At 55.2% G+C, this 21,766-nt stretch overlaps 1 protein-coding gene across 3 annotated transcripts in view; it reads left to right on the top strand.

Annotated features, from left to right (window-relative positions):
- The window catches only part of FMNL3 (formin like 3), a 51,442-nt gene extending 29,892 nt beyond the window's left edge, over nucleotides 1-21,550 (top strand). The window contains exons 2-27 of one of the 3 annotated variants that reach the window (XM_065934467.1): nucleotides 1,385-1,468; nucleotides 2,394-2,474; nucleotides 2,757-2,833; nucleotides 5,754-5,837; nucleotides 8,566-8,718; nucleotides 9,928-10,036; nucleotides 10,221-10,297; nucleotides 10,652-10,745; nucleotides 11,813-11,887; nucleotides 12,613-12,723; nucleotides 13,003-13,152; nucleotides 13,595-13,696; nucleotides 14,607-14,886; nucleotides 15,311-15,379; nucleotides 15,469-15,593; nucleotides 15,782-15,984; nucleotides 16,765-16,999; nucleotides 17,146-17,214; nucleotides 17,325-17,405; nucleotides 17,509-17,638; nucleotides 18,224-18,384; nucleotides 18,708-18,809; nucleotides 19,193-19,285; nucleotides 19,589-19,712; nucleotides 19,838-19,954; nucleotides 20,631-21,550. In XM_065934467.1, coding sequence (XP_065790539.1) covers nucleotides 1,385-1,468; nucleotides 2,394-2,474; nucleotides 2,757-2,833; nucleotides 5,754-5,837; nucleotides 8,566-8,718; nucleotides 9,928-10,036; nucleotides 10,221-10,297; nucleotides 10,652-10,745; nucleotides 11,813-11,887; nucleotides 12,613-12,723; nucleotides 13,003-13,152; nucleotides 13,595-13,696; nucleotides 14,607-14,886; nucleotides 15,311-15,379; nucleotides 15,469-15,593; nucleotides 15,782-15,984; nucleotides 16,765-16,999; nucleotides 17,146-17,214; nucleotides 17,325-17,405; nucleotides 17,509-17,638; nucleotides 18,224-18,384; nucleotides 18,708-18,809; nucleotides 19,193-19,285; nucleotides 19,589-19,712; nucleotides 19,838-19,929 — 2,961 coding nt within the window. In that variant the 3' untranslated portion in view covers nucleotides 19,930-19,954; nucleotides 20,631-21,550. The remainder of the gene's footprint in view (nucleotides 1-1,384; nucleotides 1,469-2,393; nucleotides 2,475-2,756; nucleotides 2,834-5,753; nucleotides 5,838-8,565; nucleotides 8,719-9,927; nucleotides 10,037-10,220; nucleotides 10,298-10,651; nucleotides 10,746-11,812; nucleotides 11,888-12,612; nucleotides 12,724-13,002; nucleotides 13,153-13,594; nucleotides 13,697-14,606; nucleotides 14,887-15,310; nucleotides 15,380-15,468; nucleotides 15,594-15,781; nucleotides 15,985-16,764; nucleotides 17,000-17,145; nucleotides 17,215-17,324; nucleotides 17,406-17,508; nucleotides 17,639-18,223; nucleotides 18,385-18,707; nucleotides 18,810-19,192; nucleotides 19,286-19,588; nucleotides 19,713-19,837; nucleotides 19,955-20,630) is intronic. The other 2 variants (XM_065934468.1, XM_065934469.1) reach the window with 2 other exon arrangements.
- Nucleotides 21,551-21,766: the final 216 nt, after the last annotated feature.

Here is a 21,766-nt window from a genome sequence, read left to right on the forward strand (position 1 = left end):
ATTCTCCAGGCCAGAATACTGGAGTGGATTGCCGTGCCCTCCTCCAGGGGATCTTCCCGATCCAGGGATCAAACCCACATCTTTTAAGTCTCCTGAATTGGCAGGTGGGTTCTTTACCACTAGCACCACTTGGAAAGCCCTTAGGTGAGCATACAACTGGCTTAATAGCTTGTATGTAAATAAATACCTAATAAATAGATACATGTAACAGAAATAAACTATGTTTAAGGATTTTCTTTCAGTTTCTTAGAAAACAGAGAGCCTACTCCCAGTATACTCTTGCTGTTTTTGGAATAACTCAGAGCTGGTATGACTCCTCAGGATCCTGGGCACATACAGTCTGTGTCCCCAGGGACAAGGATGTCAAGGACCCAACAGAAATAAGCCAGGTGGTCACGCTTTGTTTACCTGGAAGTTAGAGCTGAGCTTGGAGCAGTAGGTAAGGGAGAGGAAGATGAGAGGAAGGCCTTACTGTGACCTGCAGCCAAGGCAGCCAGATTGGTTAGAGGAGGGGCTTGGCTGGACCTGAGCAGGAGGGGAGGGGTAAGGAGGGGTCAGTAGGGCTGCTAGTCTGGGTGGGGCTTGCCCCTGGATGTCTTGGCTTTTTATTCACTTACACTTGTATTCATGTATTCCTTCAGCAAATGGTAGTGAACAAAATAAAATGACTCCCGGTCTGTCCTGTACTCTCAGAGTGTCTCAGTGAGGGGTTGGGACACTTCACTGTGTCTTAAATAGTTGGCATAAGTAATCAGCACTAATGATTAAAGCAGTGAAATCTTGTGAACTATTTCCTTAAAAACTTGAGCAGTAATCTTCATGTTGATGTTCTGCTCATTCCCTGGTGTCCTGGATGTGAAGGAAGGGGTTAGACTTGTAGCATCTGCACAGGTTATATATGGGTGGCTCAGGATTCACCCATGGGTGTGTGTGGTACAGGAAGCCTGCCCAGCTCTCAGGCTGTGGGGGAAAATTGATTGATGTTGTCCCTTTAGACTGGTGACTTTCAAACTTTTTTGACCAGTCCCATGTTAAGAAACACATCTTACATTGTGTGTGTGTTTTGTTCATGAAGCAAAAACTTTGTGAAACATTATTTATACTTCCTAATTGCAATCAATTCTGATATCTTAAATTCTTGTTCTATTTTAATCTGTTCATTCTCATTCAAAATAAAGTTACTCTTGACTGACTCCACTTGATTCCACAACCTGTAGTTTGGAAGACGCTGCTCAACCAAACTGAACCAAACATGAAGGGGAAACAGGAAGATGGTCGTGCACCTCTAAGCCTTCCTATTCAGCCATGGAATGTCAGGGTGAAACCTGAGGGTTCAGGCGTGAGGGAAGCCTGTCAGCCCTGTTGACTCAGGTTCTCTCCTCAGAGCTCCATGAACCTGCCTCCTGACAAGGCGCGGCTCCTGCGGCAGTACGACAACGAGAAGAAGTGGGACCTCATCTGTGACCAGGTACAGGGCTTGGGACCGAAAGTGAGGCTGGGCACGGCGGCAGGGCCTTGGGCATTAACCGCAGCCCTGGGGTCCCTTGGGGAACCCTGGCCTGGTCTTGGCCTCAGCCCATGCTTATTTCCTCTTCTAAAAGCAATTTCCTAACAGAAACAGGCTGGTAGGCCAGCTTCCCCTCTAGCTCCCACAAAGCACTGTCTTGATTTCTCCCCACTGAGGTTTGTTGAGCTGTGAGGTCTGCTCTGGAGGAGTTTGGTGGTTTCCCCAGCAGAACCTGTTTCTGCCTTTCCAACCAGGGTGAGGGCTGTGCCTGGCTGAGGAATCCAAAGCGCCATTTGTCTTTCACTGTGCTCCAGACCTGGCGAATAGCAGCCTTTTCCCCATTATTTACAGGCCTCTAGGAATGAGAAGCCCGGTCCTCTAGTCTTCTGTTCCCAAATCTCAGAATGTGAGGATTGGAAGCTCTCTCTACATGAAAGTGTTTAGAGCCAGAAGAGAAACGAGAGATTTTCACTTAGCTCAGAATCAAGAATTAGCACCTGTGGCCTTGCTTTTTCCCCTGTGTACGTTTGAAGATAACAAATCATGAGTTTTTGAGCTCAGACAGGCCTGGCTGCAAGCAGCCTCTTTTTTTTTTTTTTTTTTTGCAAGCAGCCTCTTAATTGTTAACATAAGAAAATTACTTTAGACTCAGGGTTACTGAGTCTACTCAGTAACTCAAAATTACTCATCGAAGGAGGAGAAGATGGCAACAGAGAAGAAGTACCTGAGGATAAGTCGCGGAGGGGAACTTATGGTGTGGGGGATGTTAAGGGCCATGTGAGAGCTTAAGGAATCCCCTCACATCAGACACTGTGGGTGCCCTGCTTCCTTAGCATTCTTCTCAGAAGCCTGAGTGTCTGCATGCACACACGTGTTTCCCTCACAGGAACGATTCCAGGTGAAGAATCCTCCCCACACATACATCCAGAAACTCCAGAGCTTCTTGGACCCCAGCGTAACTCGGAAGGTGAGGTGCGAAGCAGGGTAGCCCCCTCTTGCTGTCCTTTGCAGTCCTGTGGGGTTTAGGGGCAAACCCTGTGACGTGGGTCAGGACTGTTCTGAGCAGCAGGAGTTGGGTTTTTGTGTTCTGGGGGAGTGTTGTGTTGTGGGGGAGTGTCTGGCTAGGAACAGATGGAAGGACTGTCACTGCCCTCTTGGGTGCCTTCCCTTTCCTTTTCTGCCCCTTTTGCTTGTATTGTAAAGTTGACTTGGGGGCCTCCATCAGTGACAGAGAATCCTACATTCACAGAAATTCAGGAGGAGAGTGCAGGAGTCAACCAAAGTCCTGAGAGAGCTGGAGATCTCACTGCGGACCAACCACATTGGGTGAGTCACCCTTGACCATCAGAGCCTTTCCACCTGGCCACTTAGGACCCGGCGTCCACTGAGGAGAGTTTGCCTGTTTATCTCCTTGCTGTGGGGCAGAGCTGCCTCACGAATGCCTTTTGGTTCCCCAGAGGGCTTCAGACTGTTCCTTTTCTGACTTTTCTCCCCCTCAGCTCTGCCAGCTGCTGACTGGATGCTGCTGGCAAGCCTGGGGCCTCTCCTGGGGTCCTCGGTCTGTGGCTTTGAGTGGAAGACATTCCCACAGCAGCTGAGACTGGAGTCTGCCTGTGGCCTGGGGCTGGGCCAAGGGAGGCCCAGAGAAGGCTGGGAATGGGGGAATGTATTGCATTGGGTTGCTGAGACCTGGTTTGTGGACTGTTTGGTGCCCAGAAGACTATTTGCTTGATTATAAGACAATTTTAGTTCATGAGCAGAAGCAGCTTCCTGAAACTTCAGGGAAGATCTAAAGCAGGTGGACCAGATGCTGAACGTCTTCTGTTGTCCCAGACCCGGGTCCTGTCAACCTATTGCCTAGGCCCCTAAAAACTACATGAGTCTTTTTTTTTTCTTCCAGAGGAGTGGGGAACCACAACCTGCTGAGCAGGCACAGGGCTAATGTGTGAGATAGAGGGAAAGAGCTACAGTCTTGGATTCATAAAACTGTAACCAGCCAGGGTAAATATAGTGAAAGTGAGAGCGAGAGAGAAGATGAGAGAGAGAGAGAGAGTGTGTGTGTGTGTGTGTGTGTGTACGTAGACAAAGTGACAGAGAACTGCAGGCAGGACTACAGATCTGGCCTGATCATTGAGCGCTCACAGGAGTGAGGTCTGAAAAGTCGAGCCTGGGGTGGAGGTGGGGGTTGCTGGGCAGGTTCCAGACCCAGGAGCAGGAGTAGAAAGAGCCAAATGACATCATCTGCCTTCCCCTCCCGGCCCGCCCGGGCTTCTGATGCAGGCTACCTGTATGCAGTCAGCTGCCTCCTGCAGTCATGGGAGAGAACAGGAAAGGGACAGTTGCTGTCGCGGTCACTGTGCTTGGTGACCAGAGCTGGCTTTCACACCTCATCCATGAACCACACACTGAGAACTGATCCGCTAGGAAATGTGTAACTCAGCCTTCACCTTTATTTGTTGAAGCTCGAGGAAGGAAAAACTGCAGTGCCCCATCAGCTACCCCACGTGTGAGAGCACACGCGACACAGATGACAGCTCCAAGCACCACCCTGCACTCATCCGAATGGCCTTTACCCCTCCCTACTTCCTTCTCTCTCGGGCCCTCCTGTCCTCCTTACTGAGTCCTCCTGCATGAGGAGGGGGCTCTGCTTTTCCCCGGAGAGGGCTGTGGAGCAGTGTGGGACAGTCCCCCCAGCCTGCCCCCTCTACCTGCTGCCGTCCCCTCTGGCCATCGGCCAGGTCTGAGGCCAGAGCAGCGTGGTTCCCAGGCCCAGGTCTCTCGGCAGTTGGCACACAAGCTAGAGATCCGAACCGGGTCCTTGGTTCCCAGGAGCAGCTCAGCATCTGGCATTTGAGGAGCTCCTGTCATTTGAACTGTGCTCCCCTGGTGGAGTTATGTGGGAAGGCCAGGACGCTTCCTGGATTTCTGGGCAGGAAGAGTGTGTCAGGCTGTCAGGCAGGGCTATGGGAGCTCCAGGGCGGTGGGAGCCCAGGGCAAGGTAGCACGAGGGGAATCCTGCCTCCGAAGCAGCCTGGTCCGCCCCAGGCCCTTGGAAGATGGGGACTCGAGCCTGGAGCGGGCCAGGCTGGGAAGCGGGGTTCCAGAGCTACCCCAGCTCCTCCTCCTCCTGGTTTGTGTTGGTTTCACGGCCTTGCTGAAGTGCCCTTTGACATCTCCTCAAAGTGTCAAGATCCCGAAAATAGCAGTGGAGACTCAGACAGGAAATGAGAAGGGGGCGGGGAGCTGGAGAGCAGACAGACAGGAAACGGGGGGCCTGTCGGCCCCCAGAGAGGAAGCTAACTTCAGGCAGCTCTGGTGTCAGTCAGCCTCCTCCGCCAGAGCTTGCTGCCAGATCTCTGCCGGGCTTGGCGCTTCGGCCTGGCCTCTCTCTGTAGCCCGGGTGTGGCCATCCGACATGGCGCTGGTGTCCCAGCTGTGGGGGAGAAGCGGCCTCGGGGGGCTGTTCGGTGCTGCTGGCCTGGAAAGACCCCCAGACTCTCAGAATGAATAGGACACAGGAGTCAGGGTTTCATCTGGAGAGTTTTCTTTCTCTCGGAGTCCTGTGTGTCTACAGGACAGGAGTGAACCTGTCCTGTAACAATCCTGGGAATTGCTCCTGACTTTCCTTCCAGGGATGTCTCGGTTTGAAGGCAGAAGGGTGGAAGTGCTCTGGTCTGTTGTCTGTCCTCCTGCCTCCCCGGTTCAGTCTCTTAGAGGTCAGAGCCATTCTGGAGTTACTTGAGTTCCTGACTGTTCCCCCATCCTTCTCCTATTCTGCCAGTCTCACCTGTGACCACACACAGAAATCCCATGTATCCCTCTGTTCACCGCTTCCCAAAATACCTTTCCTTGACCTTGGTGGAGAGCCCTTTGGCCTGGTATGCCTCTTTTCCAGAGCTCTCTCTGCCCTTCCCTGCCTGTCTTTTAACTGAGACTTCGGTTGAGTTGGGGTGCTCAGTCGTGTCCAACTCTTTGTGACCCCATGGACTGTAGCCCACGAGGCTCCTCTGTCCTGGATATTTCCCAGGCAAGAATACTGGAGTGGGTTGTCATTTCCTTCTCTAGGGGATCTTCCTGACCCAGGGACCCAGGGATCCTGACCCAGGCTTTGATCTTCAGAATTCTCCCAGCCTGGTGCTGAGTTCCAGAGGATCCAAGAGGGGATGTTTCACAGAGGCACCTTTTACTCCTCCCCCTCAACCCACTTTACTAGCACTCTCCTTTGCTATGTTTCCTTTATCTGCAGGTGGGTGCGGGAGTTTCTGAATGATGAAAACAAAGGCCTGGACGTGTTGGTGGATTACCTATCCTTTGCCCAGTGTTCTGTCATGTGAGTACCACCTGGGACCAGGGCGGGGGGACCAGTGAGGTAGGACACAGTCCCATTCTGCTTTGACTGGAACTGGCAGTAGTGAAGGTGGAATGGGAACTCCAGGCAGCAGTGTGGGCATGGACAGGTGGCCATGGGGCTGCCTGAGGTCAGCGAAGAATGCCAGGTGACGAGTAGGAGGTGTGTTTTGGGGAGCAGAAGGCAGGATGTGGAAGGGCAGCTCAGGATCCTAACCCAGAAGACCCAGACTCCATGCTGGGAGCTGCCCAAGGAGGTGTCCTGGCTTTTGGGAGAGAGGCCCCCGCGGGGTTTGTTTACTTTGGGAGAGCTAGATCTTCGCAAAGCCACTTTAGGTCTCCAGCTGTGAGAGGGTTTCTTCATGTCACCCCAAGAGCAGTGAGCATGACCTTTGACAGACTGAAAATGAAGCCTTCAGGAGCCTTTTTCAAGCAGGCAGGGGTTTGGAGGCAGCTGGAAGTGAGTTAGCAGAGGAAAAGGCAACGTGGGCCAGGGTGGGGAGTGGAAGGAACGAGGGCTTTCAAGGCAAAGCCCAGCGTGGGTCTCTCCGGTCCTTTACTATCTGCGTGACCTCTGGAAGGATTGCTGAGGTCCTCTTATGTAAGAGGGGATTCATGTTCCAGGGTTGCTGTAAACATTGGATGATAATGTGTGTAAAGCAGTTTGTAGTATTTGGAACATAGTGGTAGCCACTTTTATTTGTTAATTGTTATTTAAGGTGGTGTTCCCTATCATAATTACCTAAATATCTGGAAAGAGGGTTATGTTGATCATTCACAGCATGACCAACACATGCAGACCTGTACCCAAGACTGACCAGAGCCCTTGGGTGACCGATCATCCCAGTTTACCCGTGACTTTCCCCACATGACTTTCCCCAGTGTTAGCGCTGAAAGTCCCTCATCCTGGGGAACTCCTCAGTCCAGGGACTCTCCCCAGTCATGACTTTCACTTTTCTTGCTGCTGTCCTTGCCCTGGGCCATTCTCCTTCCTCAGCAGGTTTTTACCCTCATCTCCTTAAGAGTGCGGGAAACTATTGCCTCTCCTGGGTTTGGCCTTAGTCATTTTTACCAGGTCATCCCATTAAAACCAAGAGTGACCGACTCCCCCTTCCCGTCCCTGTAGAAGTCAAGCCTCATCATCTTTCCATCCCTTAAAAAAAAAGCAAAACTCACTCTTTTTATAGAAAGAAATGAAAAATATTTGCTGAAGCGATTTAAAAAAAAATTCAGAGCTTTTATAGTAAAAGATGTAGATCATTTTTCCAAATAAGCCTATCTTGTTTGGAAAGCAAACAAATTCCAGCTGCTTGAAACTAAAATATCCTGAAACCTCAGTATGGTAGTGTCCATGGCAGTACCTTTGACCGTTTTTAAGAGAAAGACTCGGGGCAGGTAGAGGGTAGGTAAGAGTAAGTGTTTTGGGAAGGGTTGAGAGGAAAAGAGTGAAGCCAAATAGAGTTTGAGCAAAGGCACTTGTTTGTACACTGAACGTCCCAGAGTGGGGCTGGAGTGGGAAATACTATTATCGATGGAGGGAGGGCACTGGTAAGTGGTTTCCCTGTCCTGGAGACTCCTCCGAGTTCTGCTTGAAAGCCCCATCAAGCATCTGACCGTCAGGATCCTGAAGTCTGTTCCTACTTTCTTGGAGACATTCAGGCATCTGCAGATACTGCTTCCTATTTCAGAAAGCCTTGGCCTCTGTGACTTTGACCCTGGCGCTGTGCATATTTAAGGAGCCTGTTGGAAATGCTCGTTCCGTCCTGGGTGACCCACTTCATGGAAGAGGGCAGGAAAGGGGAGTGGGGCTTGCTTCTCAGAGGGGGAGATCCAATGAGGGCACCTGCAAGGGAGAAGGTCCTATGGGCTCATCATCTTGAGCTGTCCTCTTTGCTCTGGCCACACTCCCAAACTGCTGATTGTGGAAGACAGCTGGTCCGAGAAGCAGAAAGTGACAAAGAAGCCGTCCCAACTCCTGTAGGGATTAAGGACCCCAGTTCACACCTCTGCCCTCCCCCAAGGGAAGCTGCAGCGCGAAGAGCCTCTGAGCCAGGAAAACCTAGAAACCTCAAGTAGAACCATGGAGAACCCAGCCATCAAAACTCAGTGCTGGGATGGGACTGGAGTTCTTCCTGAACATAGAGGCCTGTCCCACTCTGGCTTCACCAGGACCCCCATCCCCTTCCACTCAGACCTGCCCTCATGAACCTAATCCAGAACCACCCAGGCCCCCTCAGGGCATTGAGAGGCCTCTCCGGCAGCTGCTGTTGGCCGCCTAGTAGTACCTGCAGTTGCCCAGTTCCCCACTGCTGTTCTTCGGGCCGACTCAAGGGGACCCATGGCTTCTCTGAGATGTCCTGTCTATGGCTGGGGGTGCAGAAAGACTACCAGCCCCCTGAGTCCCTTCAGGCCCATGGGAGGTGACTGCTGGAGTTGCTTGGCCAGTGGGGAGCAGCAACTGGCCTCTCAGTATCCCCATCTCCTCAGATGCCCCTCCTGGGCATGGCCCATGCCGCCTCTGCCCTTCTCAGCACACCTGTGCCAGTGGCTCTCCTGGCCAGGGCTGGGTCTCTGCTGGCCGGTTCTGCTTTTTCTTCTGGCTGCCCTTGCTTCTCGTGGCCCTCAAGGTCTAATGGGCGGGGGTGGGCCCGCCAGGGGCTTGGCACTGAATTTCTCCTGTGTGCGGGCATGTGTGTCCTTTCCTGCTCCAGGTTTGACTTTGAGGCTCTGGAGAGTGGTGACGATGGTGCGTTTGACAAGCTCCGGTCCTGGAGCAGGTCTATCGAGGACCTGCAGCCAACCAGCGCCCTGTCCGCCCCCTTCACCAACAGCCTCGCTCGCTCTGCGCGCCAGTCTGTGCTCCGGTATGTGTGCTCTCGCTCTGCCCGCCTGCCTCCCACCCTCGCCCCCATCCATCCAGGTCCTGGGTAACAACGGTGAGTGCTCACGCTCCTCCCTTCACTCTTGCTTCCAGGCTCAGCTCTCTTGCCCTCTGCCTGCCAGTCTGTCTCTGGTCTGTCCTCTCTGTCCCTTGACTCTGCCCAGCGATCTGTCCTGGGTAAGTACATCCCCCTCGGCTGTGCCCACCCCCTCTGGGGTTCCAGCCCTCCCCTCTCATCTCCCCCTCTCTGGGGGCCCCTCCATTCCTCACTCTCACTCTGCCATTCCTTCAGGCCCCTGGGCAGGGCTTGTCCTCATCCAGCTCCTTGGTCTTCACCGGCTGGTTCAGCACCTGCCTTCATGTCTGTTTCCCCCTGCTCTGTACTCAGCTCTTTCAGCTGCCCGGAGACCAGCCCCCACCAGCCTGCTGCTGCTCACCTTTCCCTCCCTTCTTCCTTTAGGCCTTTTTTCCTCCAAGGCTGCAGCGTGTGCATTGGTCTGCAGTAGCTGAAGAGCTGTCCTGCCCAGAGGCAGGTGGATGGACTGGATGATTTCTCAGAGCCCCTTCACAGAGGGAGGCTTTCCTTTGGGCCCTGTGGCCCCTTCCATGATCTCTCTCAGCCATGCTTTTCTCCTTGTCTCCTTTGGGTCTTGCCCCTGACACTGCTCATCATTCTAGTCATGCATGACCAGATACCATTTGTGTTTCCTTTTTTTTCCATGAAACATCACTGGGGGCAAAGTCAGAGGTAGTCCCGGCCCTCTTGTAGCCTCTGGGGTCTGCTCTGTCTTTTCTAGGGCCTAGAAGTGGGGTGGGAGCCAAGATGCCCCTGCCCCAGGGGACGTGTAGAAGATGCAGTGACTGGGAGGAGGGGAAAGGAGGGCTCCAATAGATGTCTCCTGGACCCATCCTGAGATCTAGGAAGGCCTGCACACCTCCTTTTGTGTTTGGAGGAGCTCTGAACTTAGGATGGTTTGGGCACTGGTTTTAAGGCTGGGGTCCTGGAGATTTACTGACAAAGACCTGCTCCAGGGAGGTGAAAACAGTGGAGCACCCTTCCCCCTGCACCTTCTCTCAGGGATATTGGTGCAAGGTCCTCCATCCCCCTTTCCTCCTGCTGCTGAGGGGCAGCCTGCTGTCTGAATGATGCTGCATGCCCTCGACCCTTCACCAGAATCCCTCTCTCCTCCAGGTACAGCACTCTCCCTGGGCGCAGGGCTCTGAAGAACTCCCGCCTGGTGAGCCAGAAGGATGATGTCCACGTGTGTATCCTCTGTCTCAGAGCTATCATGAACTACCAGGTAAGGTGACAGCACTGGCCGTGGGTGCTCTGCCCCTTCCGCCTGGTCTCCCAACTAGGAGAGCTAGGAAGGCACCACCTTGTAAAGGATGAGTTTGCGGGTGGGCCCACAGTCAGGGAGCTCCAGCTGGGGTCTGCCTTCCCCCCATCACCGTCTCCCCTCCTGTCCTTTCTCCTTGCTGCAGTATGGATTCAACCTGGTCATGTCCCACCCTCACGCTGTCAATGAGATTGCGCTCAGTCTCAACAACAAGAATCCAAGGTGAGTTCCCTTCCTCTCCTTTCTTCCCCTCTTTGCCCAGGGCTCTGGAGATCTGGGCTCCACTTGTCCCCGTCTGGAAGTCCTATCTGGTCTCGGGTCCTGTGGCCTAGGTCAGTGCCTCAATTCGGCCCCCTCCCCGCTGCTGGAGGAGGAGTGTTCTGCTTCCCTCAGGTGTACACAGCTTAGGGAGGGGAGCCAGCTTGCCTCCCTGGCCTTCTCTCCCAAGCCCACACCTTCTCCTTCACCACAGAGGCTGTCTTTGTTCTCTCGAAAGGACTCACACAGGTGTGAAAGTGAACTGTGTCATGGCCAGGGCAGGGGCGAGGGTATTCATTTTTATTCTCCACCCCTTAGGACCAAAGCCCTTGTCTTAGAGCTTCTGGCAGCTGTGTGTTTGGTACGAGGAGGTCACGAAATCATTCTCGCTGCCTTTGACAATTTCAAAGAGGTCGGTGTCCTACATTCATGTGTGTGTGTGTGTGTTTGTGTGCGTGTGCGTGTGTGTGTTTGGTGGGGAAGATATGGGAGCCAGGTAGGTAAGCACCCTTTCCTGTGATCTCACACATCCTGGGGATTTTAACAGCCCAGTGCTTTTAGCTCAAGGTGATCTGCCCCCTGCTTTTTTAAACCCAAACCCAGACTTCAGTCTTACTAGATCTTATGTTGGGAATGCTCCTGATTGGCTAGCAAAGGATGCCCTCATTGAGGGTTAGTCCTGTAGTCCTAACCCACTGTGCAGAATACCTGAAGATCCTGGTAAATGGTTGGACCCCTGGGAAGCCTGGTGATCTGTGCTTTAACAGGCACCCTGGGTGGTTCCGAGGTGGTGAACACACTGGTCGTACCCAAGGCAGTTATACTTGTTGTGGGAGGAGAAACAAGGGTTCTCCTGGGTTGCTGGCTGTTGTTGGTGAAGGGAAAAGGAGCTCCTAGTTGGAATTCCCCAGCCCCAGGGCCTGGCTCTGAAACCCCCATCTGCTTGAACATAGGATTCCTCGACATCCAGCCGCAGCTGCTGGTCCCACCCCTTCCTCCTCTTTGGACCTCTTCCCTAGCATCCATTGTTCAAGCCAGGAAGTGGCTCTTCCTCCTTGAAGCCAGGGGCTCGGCTGAGTCTCTGGACCTCTCTCAGCTCCGGGGCTTTCCTGCGCCCCATCCTCTCTCCTGCATCCCTGCTAGGACCTCAGTGTCCTGCCTCAGCCTTGGCCTCCACCCCACTCCTTTCTTCAATAACTCAGCACCCCCAGGCCCCTTTGTTTCTTCTTGGCCTACCCCCAGAGGCACCTAGAGCCCAGACTAAGGTCACACCTTTACTGAGCCCCTTCTGAGGCCCAGAGCAGATGTCAGGTCCCAGGCTTTCTTATGTCATGTCCCAAGTGGCCAGTTACATAAAGAGCTGTGGTTACACTTGGTCAGAACCAAGTCCCTTTGACAAATGTTCCTAGGAACCAGGGCTCGGGGATGCTAGGGTTCTGCAGGGGACAGATCCTGTCACTGAGAAGTCTGTTTGTTCAGGTGTGCAAGGAGCTGCACCGCTTTGAGAAGCTGATGGAATATTTCCGGAATGAGGACAGCAACATTGACTTCATGGTGAGGAGCTGGGCTGGGTCAGGTGCTTGCCCAGCAGGGCCACCTACTCCTTGAGAACTGGGCCAGGCCGACAGTGCGCTTTGGTGTTCTCTGTGGAACCGCAAGTGGTTCTCTACTCAGTAACTGCTCCTTGTCCACTCACCCCAGAGGAAACTCCAGGACAAGGTCATTTTTCTGTCTTGGGTCTGGTTCCTTTACCCCTTTCTGTGGCCTTACCGTCCCTGATTTGGATCCTTCCTGAGCTGCTTTCCTTTCCCCCAGCTTTTCCTTTGGCTTCACTTCTCTTCAGTCGAAGGTGTTCAGCTAGTAGGGTGGTCTCAAGAAATACCTGCTGAGGGACTTCCCTGATGATCCAGTGGTTAAGATTCTGCACTTCCACTGCAGGGGGCACAGGTTCGATCAGGGAACTAAGATCCCATATGCCAGGTGGTGTGGCAAAAAAATAAAAACAGAAGTAAGTTTAAAAAAAAACACAACAACCTGCTGATGTGCAAAGAATATCAGAGGACGAATCTTCATTTATACCCATTTCTCATATAGTTTACTTGTCTTCATACACTGACTATTGTTTGACTTAAGTTAAAATACTCTTATTGCTATTGTTCCCCAAAGACTTACCTATTTGCTCACTCCTTTTGATTATCTCCTTGATGATGCTGGTTCTGCCAGCCACCTGTCGTCTCTGTCTCAGCTGTCTCTGACCCTCTGGGCTGCTCCTCCCCCAGGTGGCCTGCATGCAGTTTATCAACATCGTGGTGCACTCGGTGGAAGACATGAACTTCCGGGTCCATCTGCAGTATGAGTTCACCAAGCTGGGGCTGGAGGAGTTCCTGCAGGTGCAGTGGACTGGAGTCCTCACAGTGGGAGGTGCTCTGGGACAGAGGACCAGCTTAGCTGTATCACAGTGGGTGTTTCTTTTCTAAGAGCCTAGTCATGGATGCTCCTGGCACCCCACCTGGGATTCAGGCCTTCCTGCAGAGGGCTCAGTCAGTCAGCTCCAGGGCCAAGAATCAGGCACTGCTGCAGGAGGAACTCCCCGGGTCTTAGCTCCAGGAAGGGGTGGTGAAGGGGATGAGGAGGCTCCCCCCACTACTACTGTGTCTGCTCTTCCCCAGAAGTCACGGCATACAGAGAGCGAGAAGCTGCAGGTGCAGATCCAGGCGTACCTGGACAACGTGTTCGACGTGGGGGGTTTGTTGGAGGATGCCGAGACCAAGAATGTGGCCCTGGAGAAGGTGGAAGAACTGGAGGAGCATGTGTCCCATGTATGTGGTCCTCCGTTGCTGCCAGGACCACTGTTGAGGGTGGGGAGGGAATGGGGACATCTGAGTCCCAGGAATTCCGAGCCGACCTACGTACCTCCCAACTGAGCCCCCCGGAAGCCTCAGAACCCAGCAGGGCTCTCCGGCACATGACTCGGCTGAGGTACTGGGCCATCTGCAGGGGAGTGAACACACCACTAGTGACCTCTGGACTGGATGTGAGGTGGCCTTGGGCTCCAGAGAGTTAGATGTAGCCATTTGCCTAGTACTGTTTCCCGCGGCCTCAGATCCCAGGCCCACAGGAGTCCGTAGGGAAGCCACTGGACCAAGCTGCCTTTGGAGCCCTGGGTGGAGGGGTCGGGCCCGGGTTGGTCACTCGGGCTGAGATTCCACCGAGTGGCCAGACTTTAGGACTGGCCGCAGACCTGCCCTTCTCATCCTGCAGCTCACAGAGAAGCTTCTGGACCTAGAGAATGAAAACATGATGCGTGTGGCGGAGCTAGAGAAGCAACTGCTGCAGCGGGAGAAGGAACTTGAGAGCATCAAGGTACCAGGTTACCTGGGAAAGGGGCCCCTGGGTGCTGGGGCCAGGGGATCTTGCTTTCCATCTCTGAATCATGTCAAGTCCTCACGAATCCAGATCTTGATTCACCCTTGGAGCACTCCACTGAGGGTGGGCTGATGATTTCACCCCAGGATCTAGCCGGAGAGGGAAGCTGGAGCCACAGCGGGCCAGATGCACACACAGAAGGGTAGAGACACCTCTGGAGTCCCCGCCTCCTCCTCCAGCCTTGCTTCTCCCTAGCCTGTACCTCCACATGCTTCCCCAGCCCAGCTCCTTGGGGCTATTTGTTAGGGTTTCCGCCAGGTATCCCATACTGGAGGGCAAGGCCTCCTCATATTTCAGTGTCTTCTCTGTCCCTCATTGAACTTTTGTAGTTGCAAAATCATGCCCCAACCTATCTCTTCTCCCACAAGAATACAGTTATGCCAGCTCTGCTGAGCCCAGCACATATCCACCAAGCCCCTGCTAAGAGTCTGAAGTGCCCTGTCGGGAGTATGGAAGACACAGAGGTGGCTAAGGCAGGGCCTCGTCCGTAGGGGGCTTCCAGTTGAGCAATTGTACAAACCAGATGGAACGAGAGCAGGCCTGGGGCACCAAGGGCTGAGAGCAGCCATAGCAGGCTGCTGGTGGGTCAAGGAGCATCTCCCAAGGCAGCCTTCTACCCAGGTCTTGAGGGACCAGTGAAATTGGGCTGGAGCACTGCAGGGTGCCAGCCAGATGGTCGACTTTTTCACTTGCCTTTTGTTACGTTGCATCCCAGCTTCCCCCAGTCCCCACCGGGGTTTCTGCTGCTCTTTGCCTTTGAGCACCTTCCTGGAGACCCCTGTGTAGGAAGCCTCACTCCCAGAGGCCTTCAGGTGCTCTTTTCCTAATAGTACTCTCTGCCCAATAGGAGACTTATGAGAACACGAGCCACCAGGTACACACCCTGCGGCGGCTCATTAAAGAGAAAGAGGAGGCCTTCCAGCGCCGATGCCACTTGGAGCCCAGTGCCCGGGGCCTGGAGTCTGTGGGCAGCGAGGCTCTGGCCCGTGTGGGCTCTGGGGAGCTGAATGAGGGCGTGCCCCACTCCGACCTGGACCTCCTTGCTCTGGCCCCACCCCCTGAGGAGGCCCTACCTCTGCCTCCACCGCCAGCTCCTCCCTTGCCCCCGCCTCCTCCCCCGTTACCAGGTAAGCAGGACCCTTACCTGATAAAAGGTAAGAGGTGCAGCCTTATTGTGGGGCCACAGGGAATGTGCTGGAAGGATGTAAAGTCAGATGGGAGGGGCTGAGGGAGGGAGCATCTGAGGGATGCACAGGTTACTAGGGAAGGGATTCTAAGAGCAGGTGTGGATATGTTTTAAGGAGCATAAACATGCTGTTTCTGATTCCTCTGAAGACATTCAAGGAGAGGGCTTAGGCTAAAGCAGGAAAGTGTGGGTCAGAGACCAGCACCACCACTCCTGGGACCCCTGGGAGTCAGAGTTAGAACCCCTGGGAGCTGCTTGGGCAGGGAGTTCATGCAGCCTGCTCCCCTGAAAGTCTTTAAGGACAGGTAGACGAGCAGAGGGGTCTCTTGGCCCTTGAGTCACTGTGCCATTTCTTCTTCCCCCAGACAAGTGTCCCCCGGCCCCACCTCTCCCTGGCGCTGCCCCCTCTGTGGTGTTGACAGTAGGCCTGTCAGGTGAGTGTCCCGAGGGCTCTGGGCAGAGCTAGTGGGACCGAGGGAGTGTGTCCTTGGCTCCTGTCTCACTGATCCTCCTTTTAAATTAGCTATTCGCATTAAGAAACCTATCAAGACCAAGTTCCGACTGCCCGTCTTCAACTGGACAGCCCTAAAACCCAACCAGATCAGTGGCACTGTCTTCAGCGAACTTGATGATGAGAAGATCTTGGAGGTAGCAGGGCCCGGGACCCTGAGGGATAGGATTGGGGGCTAGGGACTAGGTTGTCCTTCAGGCTAGATCTTCTGGCCTTGGAGGGGCCCCCGGACTCAGCCCTTGGGGTACCAGAGCTGGTGTGCTGCCAGGGGCCCTCCTCCTGTAGGGAGAGACCACAGCACTTTCCCTCTCATGACTTCTGCCAGGACCTGGACCTGGACAAGTTTGAAGAACTGTTCAAGACAAAAGCCCAGGGCCCTGCCCTCGATCTCATCTGCTCCAAGAACAAGACAGCACAGAAGGCTGCCAGCAAGGTGACCCTGTTGGAAGCCAATCGTGCCAAGAACCTGGCCATCACCCTACGCAAGGCTGGCCGCTCAGCTGAGGAGATCTGCAGGGCCATCCACACGTGAGGCTCCCACTGAACTTTCCCTGGCTCCCACCTGTTGGTAACCCACTTAGGATCTCCACCTGGGACCCCAGCCTTCTCTGGATTCCAGGGTATCAACAGAACTCCCTCAGTCATTCAGTGGCATAGCCAGAACTGACTGCATCTGTGCTATGTGCCAAGCATTTTGTGAGATGCAGGGGAGTCAGTCCAGACCTTCCCTCAGGGAGCTCCCAGTCTAGTGGGAACATTCCAGTAACACTGGGTGGTAACCACCAAGATGATGGAGGTACAGGAGGCTTTAGGAGAACAGCGAGGGCCAAGTAGCTGAGCTTGGTGATCAGGGAAGGCTTCCTAGAGGAGGCGATGTCTCGCTTGCGACTTGAAGGATGTATATGTATATGAAGTGCAGACTGGGGCCTAGAAGGAGAGGCATGGTGCCCTGGATACTGAAAATTGACTCTGGCTTTAGTGTAAAGAGGCGAGCCAAGGAGACTGAGAGGCAAGCAGAAGTCTTGCAGGCTGGGCCTCCTAAGCCACACCTGGGAGTTAAAACTTCTTAGCTGCAGAGGGAAGACACTGTAGGGTTCTTAAACAAGAATGGACTGTGCCCCTAGGACTTTTACTGGTGCTGAGTAACATCAGTACTGGAGTTACTGAAGGTGAGGCCGTGAGTCCTCTGCCTCTGGCTGTGTGCTGCTCCAGATCCCGCCCTCCGTCCTTGCAGGAACTGGATCATGAAGGGATGACAGATACTGTGGGCAAAGGCAAGACCCGAGGTGGTTCCTCCCTCCTACACAGGTTCGACCTCCAGACACTACCCGTCGACTTCGTGGAGTGCCTGATGCGCTTCCTGCCCACGGAGGCGGAGGTGAAGCTGCTGCGGCAGTATGAGCGGGAGCGGCAGCCGCTGGAGGAGCTGACGGCTGAGGACCGCTTCATGCTGCTCTTCAGCAAGGTGGAGCGGCTGACCCAGCGGATGGCTGGCATGGCCTTCCTGGGCAACTTCCAGGACAACCTGCAGATGCTCACGCCGGTACGGCTCTCCTCCGAATCCTGGTGGTCCACAGTGTGGCCCCCCCCCCCTCCACTCCTGACCTGCTGGCCCCTTCCCTGCTGGCCCTGCTCTGACGCCATCCCGCCCTGGCGTGGGGTTACTTAGTTCTTCCTCTTGCCTTCCAGCAACTCAACGCTATCATTGCCGCCTCTGCCTCTGTCAAGTCCTCCCAGAAGCTGAAGCAGATGTTGGAGGTGGGGGAGGTTGTGGACGTGGGTGCGGGTGGTCCCCAGGTCCTGGGTGGGGCTGGAGCTGTGCAGAGAGGAGGGCCTGCCCTGAGTTCCTCTGGTGCACCTCTGAACAGATCATACTTGCGCTGGGGAACTACATGAACAGCAGCAAGCGGGGAGCTGTGTATGGCTTCAAGCTCCAGAGCCTGGATCTGGTAAGAGGGTAGGGGCGACAAGGAGCCAGGGAGCTTGAGGGGCGGCAGCTGTGGAGCCCAGGTGTTCAGACCTGTTGCGTTGCCCTTTGCCCCCCTCAATCAGCTGCTGGACACCAAGTCCACCGACAGGAAGATGACCCTGCTTCATTTCATCGCCCTGACGGTGAAGGAGAAGTACCCAGACCTGGCTAACTTTTGGCATGAGCTGCACTTTGTAGAGAAAGCCGCTGCAGGTGAGAGCCTGGCCTGGCGAGCCTGCCCTTATGTCCAGCCCAGGACAATCCCCGGAAGCTATGAGGAGAAGAACGCTTGGGTGCCTTTCTTTCTGGCTTTTCTTTTTTTCTGACACTTCAAAGCTTTCCACTGGGGCCATGGGCAGGGGCCACCCCCGAGAGAGCCTTCCTACAGGCCCCTCGCCCCACCTGGCCCTGCCCACCCGGGTGCTGTGGGAGCTGGTAGAGAAGGCAGCCATGGCTCTTTGCCCCCGCTGGCTGGCCCCGGAGCCTGCCTGTCTCTGTGATGTATGTGAAGCCCCCCACAGACATAGGGTCACTGTCATTTTGTCCCCCTCATGAAACCGGGGCAGGCCTGGGGCAGCTCTGTGTTGGAGCCTAGCAGTCTCCGGCTCACCTTCCTTGGCTATCTGGAGGGTCACGAGCCCACAGCCTCCACTCCTTCTCCTTGCCCCTGTGAGAGCCTGGCTCGCTTGGCGCGCCCCTCTCCACACGTGTGGGAGCTCTGGAAGCAGGGCGTGAGGAGCCAGCAGTCCCCGCTGCGGGGAGGGCTGTAGTCCTCAGCCTGGGCTCTGGTGACCGCAGTGTCCCTGGAGAACGTGCTGCTGGACGTGAAGGAGCTGGGCCGGGGCATGGAGCTGATCCGGCGGGAATGCAGCATACACGACAACAGCGTCCTGCGCAACTTCCTCAGCACCAACGAAGGCAAACTGGACAAGCTCCAGCGTGACGCCAAGACGGCCGAGGTGAGCACAGGGTGGAGGCGGGTGCGAGCAGCCGGGGCCACGGCGCCATGCCCCTCTGGTGGGCGTGGTTCCGGTTCTTGGCTCAGAGAACTTTCATCAAGCAGCTGGCTGGCTGATTGGGGGGCAGGGGGTTGCACTGTGGGTGGCAGGCAGCTGCCTCTGGAGACATGCACTCCAGGGGGCTCTGGGAGCCCCTCGTTCTTTCCCTCCCACAGGGGCTGTGGGGGCCTCGGTTGCCTCTGCTTGGTCCTGGCTGGTCCCTCGTGGGAGCTGGGCTTCCCCTAGCCCGCCAGGCTGACCCCTTCTGCCAACCCCTTCCCCAGGAAGCCTACAATGCCGTAGTACGCTACTTCGGTGAGAGTCCCAAGACCACACCTCCTTCAGTATTCTTCCCAGTGTTTGTCCGATTCATTCGTTCTTACAAGGTGAGTAGAAGAGAGGTTTCTAAAGAGGAGTCTGGCTCTGAGAAATCGGGCAGGGGGGAGAGGGCTGGGCTTGAAGTCTGGGCCTTTTTTGTCTCCTCCTCTGGGTCCTGGGAGGGATGGATAGAAGCTGGCGGCAGGCCTCTTAGCTGTGAACTGGTGGGCAGGGTGGGGGCCCAGGCCCTTCCTGTCATTGTTTGGGGCAGGAAGTGCCCCTCCAGAGGGTGGCCACCTGGGGTTGCTGGTCCCACTGACACCCACTCTCCACCCTCAGTGTCAGCTCCTCCCCTCATAGCCTGTGTGAACCTCAGCACACACACACACCGTCCTTATACACACACACCATCCTCAACACACACACACACACCATCTTTCATGGTTCTTAGGAAGCAGAACAAGAGAACGAAGCCCGCAAGAAGCAGGAGGAGGTCATGCGGGAGAAGCAGCTGGCTCAAGAAGCCAAGAAACTGGATGCCAAGGTGGGTGGGACCAAGGACTGAGGCCTGGAGAGCAGGGCAGAGGCTTAGGGGGAGGGTGGAGCAGAGAGCTGGAGAGGAGATCGAGAATTGGAGCCCAAAGACCACCCAGAGGACCTGATGCTGGAGTCCACAGGATGGGGAGAGGGGCTCCGAGAGGGGACTCCCAGGCTGTGATGGGGGCGGGGGGTGGCGCTGGTGAGCACAAATCCAGGGCACTCCAGGGTCTGAGTGCATCTTGAGGCAGGAACCAGCCCTGCGGAGGGTTAGTGCTAACGCCCTTCCCCTTCAAATGCTCGGCCCTAGACCCCATCCCAGCGGAACAAGTGGCAACAGCAGGAGCTGATTGCAGAGTTGAGGCGGCGCCAAGCCAAAGAGCACCGGCCTGTCTATGAGGGGAAGGATGGTACCATTGAGGACATCATCACAGGTGGGCCCTTTGCCCTCTGGCGCCTGGCCACTGGGTGGCACCCAAACCCCTCCCATAGCCCTTTGGGCCTCCTCCCACCCCACCCCCATGGGGCCTGACCACTGTGTCTCTCTCCTGGGCCACAGTGCTGAAGAGTGTCCCTTTCACGGCCCGTACTGCCAAGCGGGGCTCACGCTTCTTCTGTGATGCAGCCCACCATGATGAGTCAAACTGTTAACCCCCAAGGCTGGGGCCCTTGACAGGTACTGGGCACCACAGCTGCCCTCTGCATGCCCACCTTCCAGCACTCCTGCTGGGACCCACAGACACCTCCTCCCCTGCATGATTTGGAACCATCCTCTGGCAGCCTCGCGGTGACGGGGGACACATACTTCTTCCCTTGCATGCCCCATGCTCTGAGAAGCGTGACTGATCCCTGCATGTACCCTCAGGGAAGTGGTCCTCTCCCACTAATGCTGTCTTGGCTTCTACTAAGACCCAAGGGGTAGGGTAGGGAGCTGCCTAGATAGGCAGGGCCAAGCGCCGCCTCTGATTATTGAGGCTGAGCAGCTCCAGTCCTGGGCCTGGGTGTCCGTTGTCCTTGCCTCCTCAAATGAGCTCTGGCAGTGGCTTCTGCCCAGGGACATCAGATGATCCTTGACCTGTTTCCTGATATCCAGGCTGCGTGGGGTCTCTTCCCAGCTTCCAGCTCTTGCTGAGTCCATCTTATTTCTGCCATTCCCTAGTGACCTTTAGCACCCCCACCTGTTCCTCTGAATATGCAGAGTCCACCCTGACTGTCCACTCCAGCCTCTTTTAATCTCACTCATTAGCCTCACAGCTGGCTCTTCACTAAACCTGCCTGTGGGGCTGGGCCTACAGAAGGTGGGCCTGGCCTAGCCTTCCTGCCTGTTCACAGGCCTCTTGTCTTCCCCACAGGCCTCCACCACCAGCCCCTCGTCGTTCGCCATCCAGCCAGGAGTGCTGCACCGCCCGCCGGCCCCCCTCGGGCTCCAGGCCCCCACTGAGACCCTCCTGAAAGCAGAAGCACTTCAACCCACGGAGTCCTGCAGGTCCAATCAGTGCACCTGAAGCCCTGGAACTGGCCAAGGGCCCAGCAGAGGGCTATGCTGCTCTCAGTCCATCCCAGCTCTCAAAGCTGCATCTTGCCTGCCACCTCTGTGGGCACGACGTCTTTCAGGGCCTGGCACTTCCCTGGTGCCTCCAGTATTGCACTTTGCTCCCAAGGTCTTCAACTTCATTTCCTCAAGAGCCAGCTCAGGGCTGGATTAAAACCATTTCCAGCTTTAAGCTAGGCCACGGGCACCTAGGCCCACCATCACTAGAGCCAGAGGGAGGAGAGGAGAAAGCAATTATCCCTTCTTTTTTCCCCTTACTTTTTGAATTCCAGTGGTCAGCTGTGATCTAGGAGTGTCCAAGCTTAGACAGCCCTGGACCCTGCCAGCCTCAGATCACCTTCTACCAGCAGCAAGGCTCTCCTAAGCCTGGGCCCACCCAGCTGTGCCCTAGTGATAAAGGGAGAGGAGCAATCCCACACTCCCTGCCCGTGGCCCTTTGCAGTTGAGGCTGATTCTGTCCTTGCCAGTGTGAGCAGAGGGGTCATTTTCTCTTCCCCAACCTGGAGACAGCAAGAGAAAGGGTGTGCCAACAGCATCCTCTTTTCCCCAGCTAGGTTTTGCTGGCAGGGGGCAGGGTCATGGTGGTCTCAGCTGTTTTCTCCATCCCCTGTCAGTTTCTTCTCAGTCCCTGAAGGGAACACAGGGGCCCACTCCTTTTTGTACATGTACCACTTCCTTCTCTCTTGTACATAAACCCCAAACCTTCCTTCTCTCAACAAAGGCTTGAAATACCAGGCCTGACTCTGTCTCCTTTTTCTGAGCATAGGGGTTACATTGGCCATTTAGACTGACCTAAGCCACAGGGGGGCTTCCCTGGTGGCTCAGCGGTGAAGAATCTGCCTGCAATTCGGGAGACGTAGGTTCAATCCCTGGGTGGGGAAGATCCCCTGGAGAAGGGCATGGCAACCCACTCCAGTATTCTTGCCTAGAGAAGCC

The sequence above is a fragment of the Muntiacus reevesi genome, chromosome 4, assembly GCF_963930625.1.
Source record: "Muntiacus reevesi chromosome 4, mMunRee1.1, whole genome shotgun sequence".
Classification (NCBI taxonomy): domain Eukaryota; kingdom Metazoa; phylum Chordata; class Mammalia; order Artiodactyla; family Cervidae; genus Muntiacus; species Muntiacus reevesi.